This window comes from Pelophylax lessonae, assembly GCF_965119305.1.
Source record: "Pelophylax lessonae genome assembly, chromosome: 4".
Classification (NCBI taxonomy): domain Eukaryota; kingdom Metazoa; phylum Chordata; class Amphibia; order Anura; family Ranidae; genus Pelophylax; species Pelophylax lessonae.
The window spans coordinates 414,641,952-414,660,976 of record NC_138771.1 but is presented as its reverse complement, the minus strand read 5'-3'; the positions used below and the strand labels follow the sequence as shown (position 1 = coordinate 414,660,976).

Below are 19,025 nucleotides of genomic sequence, written 5' to 3'. Positions count from 1 at the left end.
CATTCATTAAAAATATGAAAACATTATCTGAATGGTGCTCATGACAAATGAGCACCCCCTTGAGTTCAAAAAAGCAGCAGGGCAGCCACGGGGCCTGGCAGCTAATGGAGATCATTGTAGTAGCAGTGCCTACTACAGTGGTTTCCAGTTTTTATGGGGATAACAGCGTTATGGTTTATACATAGTTACCTTGCTCCAAGCTTGACCAATGTAATTAGGTGAAAAATACCCATACCTGTAATTCAGCTTTGCAGGGCAGATGTCTATCTTTCTACATATGGACCAGGTGTCCAAACATGAAAAGTTTGATTGGAGGAATGATTCCCTACCTTCTTAAATACCCCTGCCGAGTGCAAGCAATACACACTTGAAGGGACGAGCCACGCTGTGTGTGTCAATAGATGCACATAGCCCAGCTTGGAAGTAAGCCTGCAGGTGTGCCACCATAAGAAGCAGCTTTCGATGGTGGCACACCATTAAGAAGAGGAGTTAAGAGTGTTTGCAGGGAACCCCAGAAGAGGAGGTTATGAGCTGCTCTGTGCAAAAGCATTGTACAGAGCAGGTAAATATAATATATTTACCTATATATATATATATATATATATATATATATATATATATATATTTATTTGTTATTAAAATAAATAAATAAAAAGATCCCTTACAACTGCTTTAAGTCATTTCTCATCTTTAGATGTTTGAATATCTTTTAGTAGTAGGTAAAAAAAAAAGGCAAACTATAGTTACAAAATATAATGCAATTTTTTGGTTTGAGCTGAGAATTTTTTCATGCAAATAAATGTATATCTCTTTATTTATTGCTCAGATTTATTCTCTGATTTCTTAATATTTCTGAAAAGATTTGTAACATTATTTTTCTTTATTCTTCCACAAAAAGGAATACACAATTGATGTATTTTTTCGACAAGGCTGGAGAGATGAAAGACTCAAATTCAAGGGCCCCATGACAGTCCTCCGTCTTAATAATTTAATGGCAAGCAAGATATGGACACCAGATACCTTTTTTCACAATGGAAAGAAGTCAGTGGCCCATAACATGACCATGCCAAACAAACTCTTACGGATAACAGAAGATGGGACTCTGCTTTATACAATGAGGTAAAAGTGTCTATATGCAAACTATATGCTGAAATGTTATTTATTTTGATGTAATACCTGATTTATAGAAGCTTGAAAATATTGTGTCACCATATGAAAAACATAATTTTGTAACAAAAGAAGACTGCAAAGACAGAATACATTAATACTAATAAGGCATCAAAAAGTGTCAGAGGTAAGGCATGCTTTATTTCAACAGTCCATCCTTCACTGTATTCCATACAGTATTTATTGTCTGTATATACAATATGTTATAACAAATAACAAATAGGCATGTTTTTTTTTGTTTTGTTTTTTTATAATTGCATCTATATTTAGTTTTATCTGCAAATTAGATTCACTATCTATCTATCTATCTATCTATCTATCTATCTATCTATCTATCTATCTATCTATCTATCTATCTATCTATCTATCTATCTATCTATCTATCTATCTATCTATCTATCTATCTATCTATCTATCTATCTATCTATCTATCTATCTATCTATCTATCTATCTATCTATCTATCTATCTATCTATCTATCTATCTATCTATCTATCTATCTATCTATCTATCTATCTATCTATCTATCTATCTATCTATCTATCTATCTATCTATCTATCTATCTATCTATCTATCTATCTATCTATCTATCTATCTATCTATCTATCTATCTATCTATCTATCATCCATCTGCCTTAGTAAATGTGTTGCATGGAGAGAATAATGTATGCTTGTCCATAATGGAGCAAAGCTAAACTGATCTGTGCCCTGGTGCTTAACGGGAATCTGTATGTAAATGTATTGTACAGGAGAAAGAGATCTTATGAAATTATTTTATTGGTGTGCGTAATTTTTAAAAATAAACTTTGTTTCTGTGCAAACTTTGTAATTATATATCTACAGAGCTAGTCATATTTGCTGTGAAGACATTTCTTCTTGCAGTAAAGTTTACAGATTTGTGTCCTGTTTTGCAAAAAATAGTGCTTATGCATAGTTTCACCTATAGCAGCTGCCTTTTCCTCAGGGATAGTATGTTTTCAGGTACTTGGCTGCCCCCAGGACTTAGGGCACAGTGCTATACTTTCAGAACTGGGATTTACTCCAGAAACCCAGAAAGGAGAGTTCACGTACCATGCCAGATGGTTTCAAGATGGTAAAATTCAAGGTGGATGCTGTGTCCAGGAGTAGCCAAGGCTGGTGACTGGTGGGTTAGCAGTGGTCTGAGCTCACATCATATAGTCACAAAGTATGTTATTAAGGTAAAGAGGTCAGGGCAGACAGCAATCAGAAGAGTATCCATATGCAGGCAAGGGTCAGGGCAGTATCACTATCTAGGAGTATCCAAGCAAGCCTAAATAACAGAGTGTCTATATCCAGACAAGGGCCAGGGAAAGCAGAAATCACAAGAGTAATCCATTTTCAGATGGGGGGTCAGTAAAATAAGCAAGCCGGAGTCGAGGCAAAGCAAGGCACAAGGTACAGGGGCCAGGCAGCAAATGTTATCACAAGAGCCAGAGCCCAGGGCTTATGATGTTTAATAAGGGCACCACAGTCCCACCAGACAAACAGGGCAGAGGAGGTGGAAAAGGCAGCACTGATTTGCTGCTTAGAAATGCTGACAGATTGGAGGTGCTCTGCACATTAAATCCAGGAATGGAAAGACTGCAATGGGCACAGAAGTAGCTTCAGAAACCATAGGAGCCCACCTACAGCTCCTGCACAGTGATGTGCCTTAATTAAGGATCCTTTTATGTCACAACATGTCTACAAAATATTGAAGGAACAAGCGCTCTAGGTATAGGCTAGATGGAATGGTAGCTGCATACTAAATATGACCAATGCATAGCTCTAATATGGATGATGGGAGAAGGAACAGACCAATGGACTGTATAAAATACAGTAAATAGAACAAAAAAGTCCAAAAGAAAGTCCAAAGAAAGTTGCTGCTGTAAGGGCTAGCTCCGAAAAACACAGTGAAGTCAGTGCTGTAGGTTTCTTTTATATTTGTCCTTTTCTTTTATGTCTACAAAACTGTGTCTGTCTCATTAGATATCAGGCTGATGCTCATACAGATGTTTAGTACTGATATAATTGGCACAGCTAGGAGTCCATGTGATCATGGCACTGAACACCTGGGGTTACTAACTCCTTTGGTTGGTACTGGATATACCCCAATTTGGTTCTTTGGCTTCTGCTAATATGTTTAAGCATTTTGGGAGTGTCATATGCAACCTTGAATTTTACAACTTTGTTTTGTGAACACAGTAATTTAGGTCAAATGACAAGTTGTTTCACGATTACCATAAAGATAATTTTGTGAATACCTAGTAATGCTAACTTTTTCTAAAAAATCTCAAATGCCAAATTTCAAATGAATACTTCATTTTCTAAATAAAACCTCCCATTTTTATTACATATCCTATGGTAGATCATCACTAGGTCCCTATGATCCTCTATGCAATGCAGGCAGATCATTGCTAGTGCTAGCAGGGTGCAATACAAAGCTTTGTGAAAACATCACAGCACTTGCCTCAGTACTCCTTAAGGCATTTTGATTTGGCTAACTCCTCCGAGGAGCAAGTTCACTCCTTGGGAGGAGTACTGAGGCAGGTACTCTGATGTTTTCACAAAGCTATGTAATGCACTCTGCCAGCAGCTCTCACCAGAAATATTCTTGCTGGAAGACATCCACCTTCCTGTCATCCTTTCCTCCCAAGCCTTACAGTTCCTGTCTTTCCCCTTGAAGGCCCAGCATCACATCATCACTTGTAAACATTATCTAAAGCAACCTTCATGTAAACGCAGTCTGCCTAGGAATACCTACCTTCTAGACTGATATGCACCCATCAAGGCATTTTGATTTGGCTAACTCCTCCCAAGAGCAAGTCCACACCCTGGGAGGAGTACTGAGGCAGTCTAGAAGTGTAGGTATTCCTAGGCAGACTGCATTTGCATGAAGGTTGCTTTAAGTAATGCTCACAAGTGATGATGTGATGCTGAGCCTTTAACCACTTAAGCCCCGGAAGATTTTACCCCCTTCCTGACCAGGGCCTATTTTGCGATTCGGCACTGCGTGACTTTAACGTACAATTGCGCGGTCGTGCGACGCTGTCCCCAAATGAAATTGATGTCCTTTTTTCCCACAAACCAAGCTTTTTTTTGGTGGTATTTGATCACCTGTACGATTTTTTGATCATGCGCTATAAACAAAAAAAGAGCGTAAATTTTGCAAAAATAACAATATTTTTCAAATTTTTTATATGAAATTCCCCCCCAAAAAAATGAAAAAAATCAAAATTTTTTAAAATTTTCGGCCAATTTGTTTTATGCTACATATGTTTGGTAAAAAAAATAGCAAAAAGCGTATTTTGATTGGTTTGCGCAAAAGTTATCGCTTTTACTAACAAAGGGAAATATTTTTGTAATTTTTGTTGTTTTTTTTTAACGCGTAATGGCGGCGATCTGCAATTTTTTTTGCAGTACTGCGACATTGCGGCTGACAGATTGGACCCTTGACTGACATTTTTGACACTTTTGGGGTTACCAGTGACATTTCTACAGTAATCAGTGCTATACATATGCACTGTTACTGTAAAATTACACTGGCAGTGTAGGGGTTAACTTTTTTGAGAGGGAGGGGCTATGTGTGTCCCTAGGGGCGTGATTCTAACTGTGATTGGCTGTGGCTTGAGGTGTAGGAACAGTGATCAACGGTCCTACATAGTAGAACCGTATGATCACTATTTCTACACAGGGGAGAATGACAGGCGGCTTGTTTACATCAGCCGCCTGCCTTTCTCCCTCTGCACCGACGATCGCCGAGTGACTGGCGGACATCGGGACTGCCGGTCACACACGCGGGGGGGTCCGTGACCACGCGGGAGCGCGCCTCCGGGGGCGCGCGCGCGCTCCCTAGACCCTCACAGGCAAGCGACGTAGTACTACGTCGCTCTACCTGTGAGGGGCTGACTGCCGACGTAAATAGTCGTGCGGCAGTCGGCAAGTGGTTAAGGGGAAGGACAGGGACAGTCAGGCTTGGGAAGAAAAGGATGAGAGGATGGCGAATGTCTTCCAGCAAGAAAATGAGGCTGACTCTATCTGATTTTTTGAAGCTTCTAATGTACACTGTGAGAAGCTCATAGTGTGTAGTTAAATCAGAGTAGGCAATTTCATACAGGAGAGGAGCCTGTACCACTGTGCATGACTCTACCAAGGCTGGAGTTCAGCTTTAAAGTGTAACTAATGGTAGACCTTTTTTGTTATTTTGGATAGAGTAAACAAGGGTTATAACGCCCATCATTTTTTATGGTATCTGTATCCCATTGTGGAGATTTCCCTTCACTTTCTGTCCATATCCAAACAGGAAGTCAGAGGAAATCCCTTCAAAATGAGGAAATGCCAGTGTGTCTCCAGGACCTTCAGAACTAATGTCCCTATTGGAAGATTTCCCTCTATAAATGTCAACCCAAAATTCAGGATTTTTAATTACTTTTACTTGAAATGACAACAGTAAACAGGACAGATAGAGAGAATGAAACTCCCTAAGGCCTGGTTCACACCTATGCAGTTTGCAATTTGCATATTCCAGTTTTTCAATATACACTTTTGATCCATTGAAGTGTATGGAACCAAAAACCAGAAAAAAGTCCTGTCCCTTTCTATAAAATGCACAGGTGTGAACATGACCCATACGAAACCATATTAAATGGACTGTAGTGTGTTTCTGCAAAACTCAATACACGCTAAAAAATGCATAGGTGGGAACCAGGCCTAACAAGGGCACAAACAACAATGAAAACTGACAGGTGTTCTAATGCCTCATCACTCTATCCAAAAGTCAAAAGAAAAAGTTATTTACAACTTAGTTACACTGTAATATCAGAGCTGCAATGGCAAGTATGATCTGGCCCCCAGTCTGTGATGCTGTTACCCTCCAGCCAAAAGGCAAGCCTACATTTTCCAAAGAGATATATTATCTTTAAACAACTTCTGGACCGGAAGGATTTTTCCCCTTAATGACCAGGCCATTTTTTGCGGTACGGCACTGTGTTACTTTAACTGACGATTGATCGCTTGTGCGATGCTGTACCCAAATAAAATTAATGTCTTTTTCTTCCTTAAATAGAGCTTTCTTTTGGTGGTATTTGATCACCTCTGCGATTTTTATTTTTTGCACTATAAACCAAAAAAGACAGACAATTCTGAAAAAAATATATATATCATTTTAGGCCAATATGTATTCTGTTACATATTTGTGGTAAAAAAAATCCAATAAGTGTATATTGATTAGTTTGAGCAAAAATGATTGTGTCTACAAACTATGGGAAAGATTTATATAATTTTTATTTATTTATTTATTTTTTTACTAGTAATGGCGGTGATCAGCGATTTTTAGTGGGAATGCGACATTGCCACGGACAGATCGGACACCTAACTGACATTTTTGACACTTTTGGGGGGACCAGTGACATTACTACAGCAATCAGTACTAAAAATATTCACTGTTACTGTACTAATGACACTAGCAGGAAAGGGGTTAACACCAGGGGCGATCAAAGGGTTAAATGTGTCCCTAGGGGGTGCTTTCTAACTGTGGGGAGTGGGCTTGCTGCATGAACACAGAGACCTGTGTTCCTAAATAAGAAGAACACAGGATTCCTATGTTCATAACTCACAGAACAGTGGTCTGCCGTATTTACCATGGCAGACCGCCATTCTGTCTCCACAGGGAGCGTTTGTGGATGCCCAGCGGACATCGCGGCCACCCAACCCACTAATTGGCTCCCCCTGTAGCCAATCGGCACAAGCGTGCATCTCTGACAGCACACGCGTACCCTCAATAGCGGTCCCACCAAGCGTCATACAGGTATGTCGTTTTGCGGGACAGAGCCAACCTGCCGCGGTAAAACTACGGCGGCTGGTGGGCAAGTGGTTAAATGCACTTGCATGCAACCTGTTTTTCCACTGGAATAGAAAAGTTCATGCAATTACCATATAAACTGTCAATTGTGGCTAGATGATCTATGAGGAGCCCCTGTTATAATTATGCCAATTACATCATGCGGCAATATATCACTAAACTATTTCCCATGATTACAAACATGCAAGACATGGATACTGTGGTAGGGATCCCAGTTGGTTGTTGGTTTGCTGGCAGCAATTAACCCATTGAGCTGAAGCTATTAATCAAGATTTTCTGGAAAGCTGTCTTTGCCTAAAGGATTTGGCAGTCTACAGTATAGTGTGTTCTCATAAGCAGGTATATTTGACCTTGAAAATAGGCCATATTTTAAAGGACATGTTATATGACTTATGTTTCTTTTTTTTTTTTTAATAGGAGTAATTTGCATGATTAAAATAATCAGAGAATAAGGTTTTTGACTTATTTAGTAATCAACAAGGCCTAGACACTCAACTACGGATTTCCATGTGAACAACTGGCCTTTTTTTTTTTGAAAAGTAGTGTGTAATCAAGCTCAGCCCTGATTGAAAGCTTAGCTAGGTTTCTACATTTTTCTTCATAGGCTTTGGATTTTAAAAAAAGCAATATATAATATGTTTTTTTTTTTTTGTTGAAAAAAAATAAATAAATTGCTAGATGGAACTGTAAGATTCATAATGGTCAAATGGTAGTTTGATCATGCAGCAGAAGCAGGAATCTATCAACAACCACAAACCTAATTTTCAAAGAATATCTGTGGACACAGCAAATTTGATGTAGCAGTGGACATCACACATCTGCATATGCTGTGATAGAAATAAATGCATAACGTATGGAAATGGCTTTTTACTTTTAGCCCAGGTAATCCTCTGTACAATAAAACCTAGACTGAGATAAAGGGGCAATTAGTAGCTTGATAGTGAGAGTGAGGGTCAGTACTGAATGTACATGTGAGGACAAGGAATATTCTAAGAGGAAGAGAGAAGAGAGTGAGCAGAGGGATAAACTCATCAATTTTGCTGCTGTTTCTTTACTGCCCAATCATAGGCTGGGAAGTAGGAGGTGAGCTAGTAAAATTATTTAACTGGAGTCAGGTCACCAGCTAGGTTCCACTGATAAAGCCAGGGCCATCTTTAATATCGATTTGACCCTGGGCAAACATGTTCTTGCCCCCCCCCCCCCAATCCACTTCTCAACTATTTACAGGCAGTGTGGGCTCAAGGGGCAGCTAAAACAATGACTGGGCCCTGGGCAGCTGCCCCTTTTGTCCTGCCTTAAAAACCGCCCTGGATAAAGCTATGTAAATCTCAGGACTGAGTGGATTGATATGCAAATGATTTGACCTGTAACTTCCTATGCTGTAAATTTTACCTGGAATTCTACTATGAATTTCCACATTTGATTTAGATGCATCAGGTGAAGAAGAGCAGATCCAAATAGGTGCATATGTATTGCGGTATTTACATTTTTTTACTTTGAGAATATGTATGTAACAGTAGCAAGAAAGATACATTTGGTGTTGGAAATGGGAGGTCCTAATACTACTTTGTAAAAGTGCTATTGTTTTAAACTGATATTTCCCTAATGAAAATCTCTTTTTATCTATAGGTGTAAGTTTATTACATTGTCCATGACTGCATCAAAAAAAAAAAATAATCATCAATTTTATTTTAATACTCATAATGTTTTAGACTGACTGTGCGAGCAGAATGTCCAATGCATTTAGAAGATTTCCCAATGGATGCTCATGCCTGCCCCCTAAAGTTTGGAAGCTGTAAGTATTTTTGTCAGATAGTAAATGCCTAAGTACATCATCAGTGATGAATGAAAAAGGAGAATTGCATATTTATAAGCTTTGTGATTGCCCTGAAAATTTGCACTCAGATTTGTCTGATGTGGAAGGAATCACATGACTCAGGTAGCCAACCAATCATGATTCATAAATTGTTGATTACCTGAAGTCAACATACTGTACATACTATATGTATACTTACAGTAAGGTAAATAAAAATCTTTATTATCAACAATACTTTATTTTAATAACACATTAAAAAAAAAAAACAACAATTAAAAAAATGGAAATCATGTAAATGTATCCCTTTTCATGCTGGGATCAGTACAGATTCTGCTCTACTTCCAGTACCTTCGAGATTTAAGCACCTCAGGTCTTATAGACCAAGGGTCTCCAAACTTTGGCCTTCCAGCTGTTCAGGAACTACAATTTCCATCATGCCTAGTCATGTCTGTGAATGTCAGAGTTTTACAATGCCTCATGGGATGTGTAGTTCCACATCAACTGGAGGGCCATAGTTTGAGGATCCCTGTTATAGACCCTAGTGCTGGGGTTGTGCCTCCGTCTCCTTCTCCTCTTGGCCATTCACAAAATGAAACCTCCCCAGATCTGTGTTTTGTTAATGAGCTGTAGGGTAGGGGTGAGGAGACACAACCACAGCTCTGGTGTCTCTAAAAGTCCTAAAAGACCATGAACGCTTACTTCCAAGTGGCCCACAAACAGGCAGATTTGGCAGATGTAGAAGGTAGCCTACATAATGGGAGGTTGCTTCTCAAGCAAAGCAAGGTTTTTATACTTAAAGTTGGGCTTTGAAGGATTTTTAAAAGAAGAAAAAAATGTAATATATTGCAGCTTACCATCTTTAGATGCTGTGGCTGCAATTATTTCTTATCTAATGCCTCGTACCCACGTACCGATTGTCGGCCGACCGATCGGCCGTCTTTTGTCCAGTGTTGTTGTGTTGGTTGAAATGTGCTCTAGACTGCACACAAATTTTGTCGGCCAACAACAACCAACTGCAGAAGTGATGTCATGTTTTGGTCTACTTTTCGTGTGTTTTTTCTTTCTTCTTTCTTCGTTCTGGTGACGGCCAACAAAAATTTTATAGCATACACACCAGATTTTGTTCGGCCGAAAAGTTGCACTCGGTTGTCGGAATCATACTAACAAGCCGATAATCGGCCGATCGGGTGGCGACTGAAAATTCACGGCCAACAATAGGTACGTGTGTACGGGGCTTTAGAATAAAAATGTTGGCTGCAGCTACAGAAAAAATATTTTTGTTCCTGATATAAATCCTCGTCACTTCTTTTTGAGTTAAACTGAAATCTTAGACAACCTTATTAGACATCTTAGCTATCTTCTGTCAACTACAAAATTAGTCCTACCTACCTGTAATGAAAATGAGCAAAAGTAAAAGTGTTTGTGTGTAGTGCAAATCCAGAGAACAGCTTAGTGTGACAACACTGATCTCCCATAGATACAGTACAGTGAGTGTGCGTTGTCACCTCAGGGCAGTAAGTGTGTTACTGGTAGGATCACCAGGAGAAAATAAAGAGGAAAAACTAGTGTGATCAATACAAAGGACTGGTAAACTACATTTTTGGTCATGAGTTTAGATATGCTTTATTAGGTTTAAAAAATGACAAACACAGGCATCTACATGTACACGCACATAAAGGTGCTCACATATAAAGACACATAGGGAGTAAAAAAAAGTCTTAGTCCAGCGAAAATCACTTCAACCATTTCAATACTGGGCACTTTCACCCTCTTCCTTCCTAGGCCAATGTTTAAAGTTTTAGTGCTGTCGCACTTTGAATGACAATTGCACAGGCATGCAACACTGGACCAACATGACATTTGTATCATTTTTTTTCACAAAAATACAGCTTTATTTTGGTGGTATTTAAAGGCTAAGTTCACTTTTTTTTCTAAAATTCAGCTCCCCTATGTACCAATATACCATTAACGTACCTTAGTTGTAGAAAAATACAAGCTTTCTTTGATTTTGAGAGCAAGGCCTTACCTTAGCTCAAGCTTCAGAGGCTCCCTGGTAAAGATTTGAAACAGAGAAATTAGTAAGACACAGAACAGAGTTTACTAGCTGACCTCGTTAGCACACACCCTTCACCCCTGGCATTTCTCCATGCGTGCATCTGCCTGCCTTCCCCAGCGCCTCTTTGGACAGTCTCTAAACTCCATGGGGCCACATGTAGTCCACTGGACACCCCTGATATAGTGAAAGGGCCTACCTGATTGGATACAGAGATATTGGATAGATGGTGTGTCCTCCTTTTTTATAGTTTTGGTAAATCTAAAGGAGATTGCACTGAAATTGTACAATCAGATTGTCACATTTATACACCTAATAATTACCTAGTTGCGCTTTTAGTGTCATTATTGTTAATGGCACATTAAACACAGCAGCAAACAAACATTTTGCCACAGGAAAAAAACAGGTGACAAAAGCAGTAAAAAAATATGCAATTCGCTCCTTGCCAAAATGTCCCATGAGCAACTTTGCCACGTGAAGTGCAGCCCATTGAAATCAACAGGCTGCCCTATGTGTGTCACTGAAAAAATGTGCCAAAAAACATGTGCTCCCACTCACCTAGGTGTGAGTGGGGCCTGAAAGTAAAATTGGTGCATTTACACAGGAACAAACGAGGCTCCAATCCATTCACATCTGTGTGTTTTCAAACGCATGACAAACCACACAGAAAATGCGTGCTTTGCCATATGTTAAAAAAACACTGCAAATGTGCATTGTGCTTGTGTTGTCAATACATGTCAAAGGAACCCTAAGTGCGATAAATGCACCAAAAACTGCGGCAACTCCACATGCTCTACACCAAAAAAAAGTTCTGGAGCTTCTCTGGGGAAATTGTACTTTCAAGTGAATGGGCTGCCCTATGCGTGACAAGTAAAAATGCTCCAAAACACCCAAAACAAACACATGCGGGCAGGGCTGCTGTTAGAAATAGCGGGGGCCACGTACAGACTACCTGGCAGGGCCCCCCCAAGAAAATATTAAATATATATTTAGCTAAAATTACCACAAAATCACTATTATCAGACACAAATATAACATAACTCGCATAATTCCTGCTAAATCTAAAAAAAAAACGATGTTAAATAAAAAAGAAGATGAGATGAGAAAAATATACAGGCTGGGCAGTTGGAGCTCAGTGATCAGAGAGACGGAGAAAGAGAAACAAAGTTACAATTTACAAATAAACTCCTGAGCAGAGATAAGTGCTGGGAGGGGGGCCCACACAGGGAGGGGGATTAATGAGGGACAACTGTCTCTTTCTCAACAGATACAAGCTGATAGCAGGTAGAGGAACAGATCAGATTCAGGTGCTGGTACTAATCCCCCTCTCTGTGTGGGCCCCCCTGAGTGCTCAGGCCCCCTAAAAGAGGGCTGGTGGTCCCCCCCTATCAGCGGCCCAGCATGCGGGAAACGCATGTGCATTGCTTGGTGATGTGAACGGGGCGTGACAACTGAGTGTCTCAGTCTTCCCCTCCTATGTACTTGTATAAAGATGGCCAATTGCAATCAGATGCAATCTGATTGTACAATCGATGTACAATTTTCTTTAGATTTAATAGAACTATAGAATAGGAGGATATGCCTGAACAATCCATTCAATTTGTATCAAATCAGACAGGCCCTTGTACTACATAGCTGATGGGAGATCTAAAGTAGATTGTACAATCCATTAATATAGAAAGTTGTAATGAGGAAGGTGTGGTTCAGAGTGGTGAACATACCCTATCACACGCAACAAGGAAGTCAAGGCTTCTGGAAAATGGCCTGCAGGAAGTGAATGCTGAGAGAATCTACAGGAAGTGATGGAATCTGAAAATCCTTATAAAAATTCAAATAAACTGACAAGATTTTAAACCTCCCATGAATAAGGTAAGTGGGGGCAAAGCACATTGGGCTAGCTGGACCAGAAATGGCATAGGAAAACGCTTCTATTTATTATGAAAAGTAAAATTCTGCCCAAAAAGATGAACTTATTCTTTAATCACCACTGTTTTTTTTTTGACAAATAAACTAAAAAAGACCAAACATTTTGGAAAACAAAGCGTTTCTTTTCATATCTGATCAAATATTTTGCAAATAAATAATCTTTCTTCATTAATTTATTTATTTCAGGTACTTATATAGTGCTGTCAATTTACACAGCGCTTTTACATATACATTGTGCATTCACATCAGTCCCTGCCCTCAAGGAGCTTACAATCTAAGGTCCCTAACTCACATACATACACATTATTGTAGGCCAAACTGTATTCTGATACATTACTTTGGGGAAAATAACCCAAATTAGTGTGTATTATTAAGGCCCCTTTCACACTTGTGCGTCGTAAAAGTAGTGTGATTTTACAGCGATTTTGATGCGATTTTGACTGGACTTGAAGCAATGCCTATGTCTTTGGCCCTCAAAACGCATTAAAATCATCCCAAAGTAGTGCAGGGACTACTTTGAAGTTGTTGCGACTTGAAATCATACAGATATGAACGGTACTCATTGGAAATCATGGAGTGCGACTTGTCATGCGACTTTGCAGTCCCAAATCGCAGGACAAGTTGCACAAGTGTGAAAGGGGCCTTAGTCTGTAGGAAAGTTATACAGTCCACAAACTATGGTATATATATATATATATATATATATATATATACAGTATATTTGAAAATTGATCGATCCTGATGCACTAACAGCCTGACAGAATATTAAATCAAAGCAAAATGATTATTTACTTAAATTGCACAATAATTTCACATGAAATAAAACCAGTGCATGGGGTCAGTACAGCTTTTTGATGGACAGTTAAGAAGAGATCCTGGCATGCCAGGGATTACTAAAGGTGTCTCTTATAATTATTATTGCTACTCAATCTGCAATAAAATATTCCTTACTAGAAGAATGAATCAACCCTTTTCTAGTAGCTGGTTCTGTGGAGGCAACAGATCGATAAAACATTTACTGATTATAATATTTTTTTTTCTGTTTGAACACAGATGCTTACACAAGGGCTGAAGTCGTGTATTCCTGGACCCGAGAACCAGCACAGTCTGTTGTCGTTGCTGAAGATGGCTCTCGGTTAAATCAATACGATCTACTGGGTCAAACGGTGGCATCTGGAATTGTTCAATCTAGCACAGGTTTGTGAATATTTGTGCTTTGCCTTCACATATTGTATGCTTTACATCCTATTAACTTCCCTTGTCTCAAGCAATAGAAGCTGACTTCAGCAGCAGATGAGTTGCTATGGCAACAGGAGAAAATCTAATGATCAATTATTGTCCAATACTATCATTTTCAGGCTTAGTTAATCCTGGTAATGATGCCCTTTTCAACATCTGAAGCAAAACGAAAAGGGCAGATTATAAATAGTAAGGAAAGAAGGAGATTTTGGGTCTGTTTAGATTGCCAGAAATAATTGTCATTTATTTTAAATTTGAAATTGTTTGGAGAAATGGACATATATTTCTGTCGCAGCAGTTTTATTGGCAGGTGAAACAAGCATGTGACAGCCAGCCTTCATTATCATAAATAACAAAAGTGTATTTCAAGGGGACGCGGTCTAATGTACTGTGAAAACCAAAACAAACAGGAGTCCTAATTCCTATCTTTGTATCATCTTTGGATGACCTTGAATATGTCACCTTGTCTTTCTTAGTCTCCGGCAGTGAAAACAACTTGTAAGCTCTACTGAACAGAAACATTGTGGCAGGTTTATAAAAGCTGAGAAAAAAAAAATGTTGCCCTTAGCAACAAGCAGCTGAGGATGCGCTGTTGTTTTTCTAAAATATGAAAAAAAAAAAAAGATAGTTCCTATGACAACACAGATATTTTTTTTTTTGTACTTTTTTTTATTATTAGAGAAGCACGTACATTTTATAAAAGTGATAGCATTGGAACTGTTTTTACTTCCACAAAGCCAACAACACTAGGGTAGATGTGAACTTGATTTGGAGCTTTGTTGAAGAGCAATCCTTAAAGGGGAACTGATATCACCTCACCCTGCTCCCTTGTCAGCATTAAAATCTTAAGCCCCGTACACACAATAAGAAATTCGGAAGGGAAAATTCGTCCAATGACCAATCTGCCTATTTTCGGATTGTTAGTATGGTGCTTTCGACAGCCAACTCAGACTTTTCGGCTGACAAAATCCTGATGTGCAGGCTATAAAATTTTTGTCCTCCATCAACACACGTCTGATTTTCGTCTCATTAGTAGGGATGATCGAACGGTTCGGGTCCACCATCGGTTTGACCCGAACATTGGGTGTTCGGGGTTCGGCCGAATTTAGAACTTTTTGCCCAAAAAGTTCGGAATTCGGCAACCAGAACCGCCCAAAATGCAATGCTTTTAGGAAATGGGCTTTAAAAGCCCGTGATTGGACCAGAACCATTAGCAAAAGCCAATTGAGGGGGCAGGAGAATGCTAGGAATGTGATTGGAGTGACTAGGGGGTCCCTAGACCAATCATTAGGGAATACGCACCACAGTATATAAGATCGCCCCCGCCATATTCCTAGCATTGTTATACTGGACATGGAAGAGAATGCAAGCAGTTCTGTTAATTTTACTTTAAAAGTGTCATTTAGCTATTTTTAGTGTGAGGAAAGGGATATCTAGTGTAGTTAGAGTGCTCCTTTACACTTAAGTTAGCTTCAAAAATTGAGTTTCTGTAGGGAAAGTGTTAAGTGTAAGGGGACCGTAGTGTAGTGTAGGGTTAACTGGCAGTGACTGCTATGGCAGGGTGACAAAACCCTTCCATAGCAGTGTGACCGCTATAGAGAAATGATAATTTCTCTGAATAGCTTCGTAACTGGAATATGGCTTCTCACCAGCCAAGCATTTTTTATGCTGCAGGGGCTGCCACTGCCAGTGCTTTTCTGAGGACATGTTTGATGTCAGACATGACATCTGAACATGTGTATAGGGGGTATATTTAGACATATATGTCTGAATATATACCCCTAGACATATATAGGTGTGATAGTAGCAGAAATAAATGCTTGCGCTAATGAAATCATTTACAGGAATATATTTCTGCTACTATCACACCTATATATGTCTAGGGGTATATATTCAGACATATATGTCTATATATACCCCCTATACACATGTTCAGATGTTTTGCCTGCCTCAAAAGAACCCAAAAAAATGCCCAAAAAACGCTAGCATCAAAAAAAAAAAATGCCCAGGTGTGTTTTTGCTGGCATTTTTTGGGGGGTTTTGGAGGCAGGCAAAACATCAGAACTTGTGCACAGTACCACTATACACATGTTCAGATGTTTTTCCTGACTGCAAAGAACCCCAAAAATGCCTGCTATTAAACCGGGAGAGAAGCTAACTACCTGTGTTTAAAGTGTTCTAATACAAACAATCCTGTTTTTTTCTGGTTCTGGACATGCTACAGAGCTGAAACTTCACATGTACACCTTTTAGACCCCCCGGATCTGAAATCCAAAATCTCTTTTTTTTTTTTTTTTTTTTAATGTTTTCAATAATTGTTTTCTTTATCAAAAATGACAATTTTTAAGAACTTTTTTTGTGTGATTTGGTGTCTGGGGGGTCTAAAAGGTGTACCTGTGAAGTTTCAGCTCTGTAGCATGTCCAGAACCAGAAAAAAAGATCATACAGGTGTTAAAGTTAAAGGAGGGTCCCGACCCACATCCCTGTTCTACTGAAAAATTCTCTTTTTTTTTTTCATGGTTCTGGACATGCTACAGAGCTGAAACTTCACATGCACACCTTTTAGACCCCCCAGATACTAAATAAATCCAAAGTCAAAATCAAAAAATCTCTCTTTTTTTTTTAATGTTTTCAATAATTGTTTTCTTTATCAAAAATGACAATTTTTAAGAACTTTTTTTGTGTGATTTGGTGTCTGGAGGGGTCTAAAAGGTGTACCTGTGAAGTTTCAGCTCTGTAGCATGTCCAGAATCAGAAAAAAAGATCATACAGGTGTTAAAGTTAAAGGAGGGTCCCGACCCACATCCCTGTTCTACTGAAAAATTATCTTTTTTTTTTTCATGGTTCTGGACATGCTACAGAGCTGAAACTTCACATGCACACCTTTTAGACCCCCCAGATACAAAATCCAAAGTCAAAATCAAAAAATCTCTTTTTTTTTTTTTTCAATAATTGGCTTTTTTATCAAAAATTACAATTTTTAAGAACTTTTTTTTGTGTGATTAATAGTTAATGGGGCATGACCCAGAACCCTGGGCACTTTTTAGGGGCGTTTATTGGGTTTTAGGGCTTAAAAATTGTGTTTTTTGATTACCGAAGTTCGGGTCCCATTGATTTCAATGGGGTTCTGAAATCCGGGCCGAACTTTCGGGAAGTTCGGATGTTCTGGCCGAACCGAACTTTTCAAAAGTTCGATCATCCTTACTCATTAGTACAGATTTCAACGGGAAAAATTCTTATGAGCAAGACTAGGCATGCTCAGAGAGAAAGAACACATACAAAGCAATCCAACACATGACATCACTTCTGAAGTAGAATTCTGTCGTACGGGAAAATTCATGTGCAGTCTAGAGCACATTCCCACCAACAGACACCACTCTGGACAAAAGACGGACGACCGGTTGGCGGAAATTCGTAGCGTGTGTACGAGGCTTTAGCCTAGTCTTTTTCTGTTTTTGAGATTTTCATCTATTTTGGTTGGCTAGGCTGGAGCGAGCAACGCAAGTACATGCGCATGGGAGTTTACTCATTCTGGTACAGAGGTATGCTGAAAATGCACACTGAGCTGTGCACGTGCAGCTCAGTGTTTATTCTAAAGAAGATTGTGAAAAGGAAGGTAAGTTTACTCTCTGATCAAGCCCATCAGGGTGAAATTCATTAGAGGGGTGTGGCCACAGGCAGGAACTTATCTATCCAGTCAAGTGCAATAAACTCCTATGGAGCTAGGCCATCAATGTGCAGCTTCTTCTTGTTTATGTGCTGTGTAGCGTTGACCCAGGATAGGCTCCTCAAAGCCAGAACCTGATGGACTGCAGACTGGAGGATTTAATGGAGCTTCAAGTGGTGCTTACATTACTGATCTTCAACAGGCAACTACGTTTGTTTTATTTCAGAAGACACAAAGCATGTCTCTTCTGCAACAAAGAGCTTGCCTGCTCACAATGTTTTTCAGTTTAGTTACACTTTAAATAAATTTGACTTGACTTAAAACATTTCTAAGGTAACAAAAATGCTGAACTGTAGTTACCTTGAGATGCCTGCATGTACCTGTGTTAGTCTTGGATCTCTGTTGAAACCATTTCTAGACTCCTAGGCCCAAGCTGTACTTGAGAACCTAACTTCTAGCCATGTCAATTCTAAACTTCTAATGCTCAATGTAACTTTGCCATTGGACAGAATGATGAAACCATAATCACAAAACCACGAAAAGAAGGGAACAAGGGAATCCAATGTAGATATCCAAAGTAGTGTAGCTTTCTCACCTTCTTGAATGACCAGCAAGATACAAAAATGTATATCAAGGCAATCACACTTAAGCTCTTAACAGTAAGCCCGAGAAACACCACCAAGAGGTGTGGGGGGGGGGGGTAACCTCTCCAGCTGCTTCTGAAAGTGACCCAGCAGCTAATTAGTTGCTCAGACTGCTTTCATAAGAAAGACAATCGCTGGCTGAAAAAAAAAAAAAAAAAATACCAGGGCCATGACCGATAGCTTCAGTCATAACCCTAGTAAACCACTTGCAAGCCGTAAACAATATATACATATTGCGGCCAGCAAGTGGGTAAGCAATAGGATTTAAAGGGATATCATTTTCATGCATTTTTCTTCCATTTTGTACCCAACATTAGTATAAAAAAACAGATTAGTGTGAAAGGGTTCCTACTGGCCAGATTGCTAGGTAAAAATAAAAGAAGAAAAGCCTAAAAGTAAACTGTAAAGTAATGCTGTCACTATTTTTTAGGATTTGTAAACTGCAATATATTAAATGTTTGTTTTTGTGTTTAATACCACTTAAATATAAGGATGATTATGGTTTCAATCAAAATATATATGAAAACAAATGTATTATCTATTAATGTTGCTTGATGAGGATAAATAATCTAAAAATACATCCATTTAGCGCATATACAGTCTTATATCAATTAGCAACTAAGCTTGTAAAAAACCCATACATTCAAATTCC

The 19,025-nt window shown here is 39.0% G+C and overlaps 1 protein-coding gene across 2 annotated transcripts in view; it reads left to right on the top strand.

Annotated features, from left to right (window-relative positions):
• GABRA1 (gamma-aminobutyric acid type A receptor subunit alpha1) overlaps positions 1-19,025 on the top strand; it is a 288,453-nt gene that overhangs the window by 152,244 nt on the left and 117,184 nt on the right. For both annotated transcript variants that reach the window (XM_082256517.1, XM_082256516.1), the window contains exons 5-7: positions 899-1,119; positions 8,741-8,823; positions 13,877-14,020. In XM_082256517.1, coding sequence (XP_082112643.1) covers positions 899-1,119; positions 8,741-8,823; positions 13,877-14,020 — 448 coding nt within the window. The remainder of the gene's footprint in view (positions 1-898; positions 1,120-8,740; positions 8,824-13,876; positions 14,021-19,025) is intronic.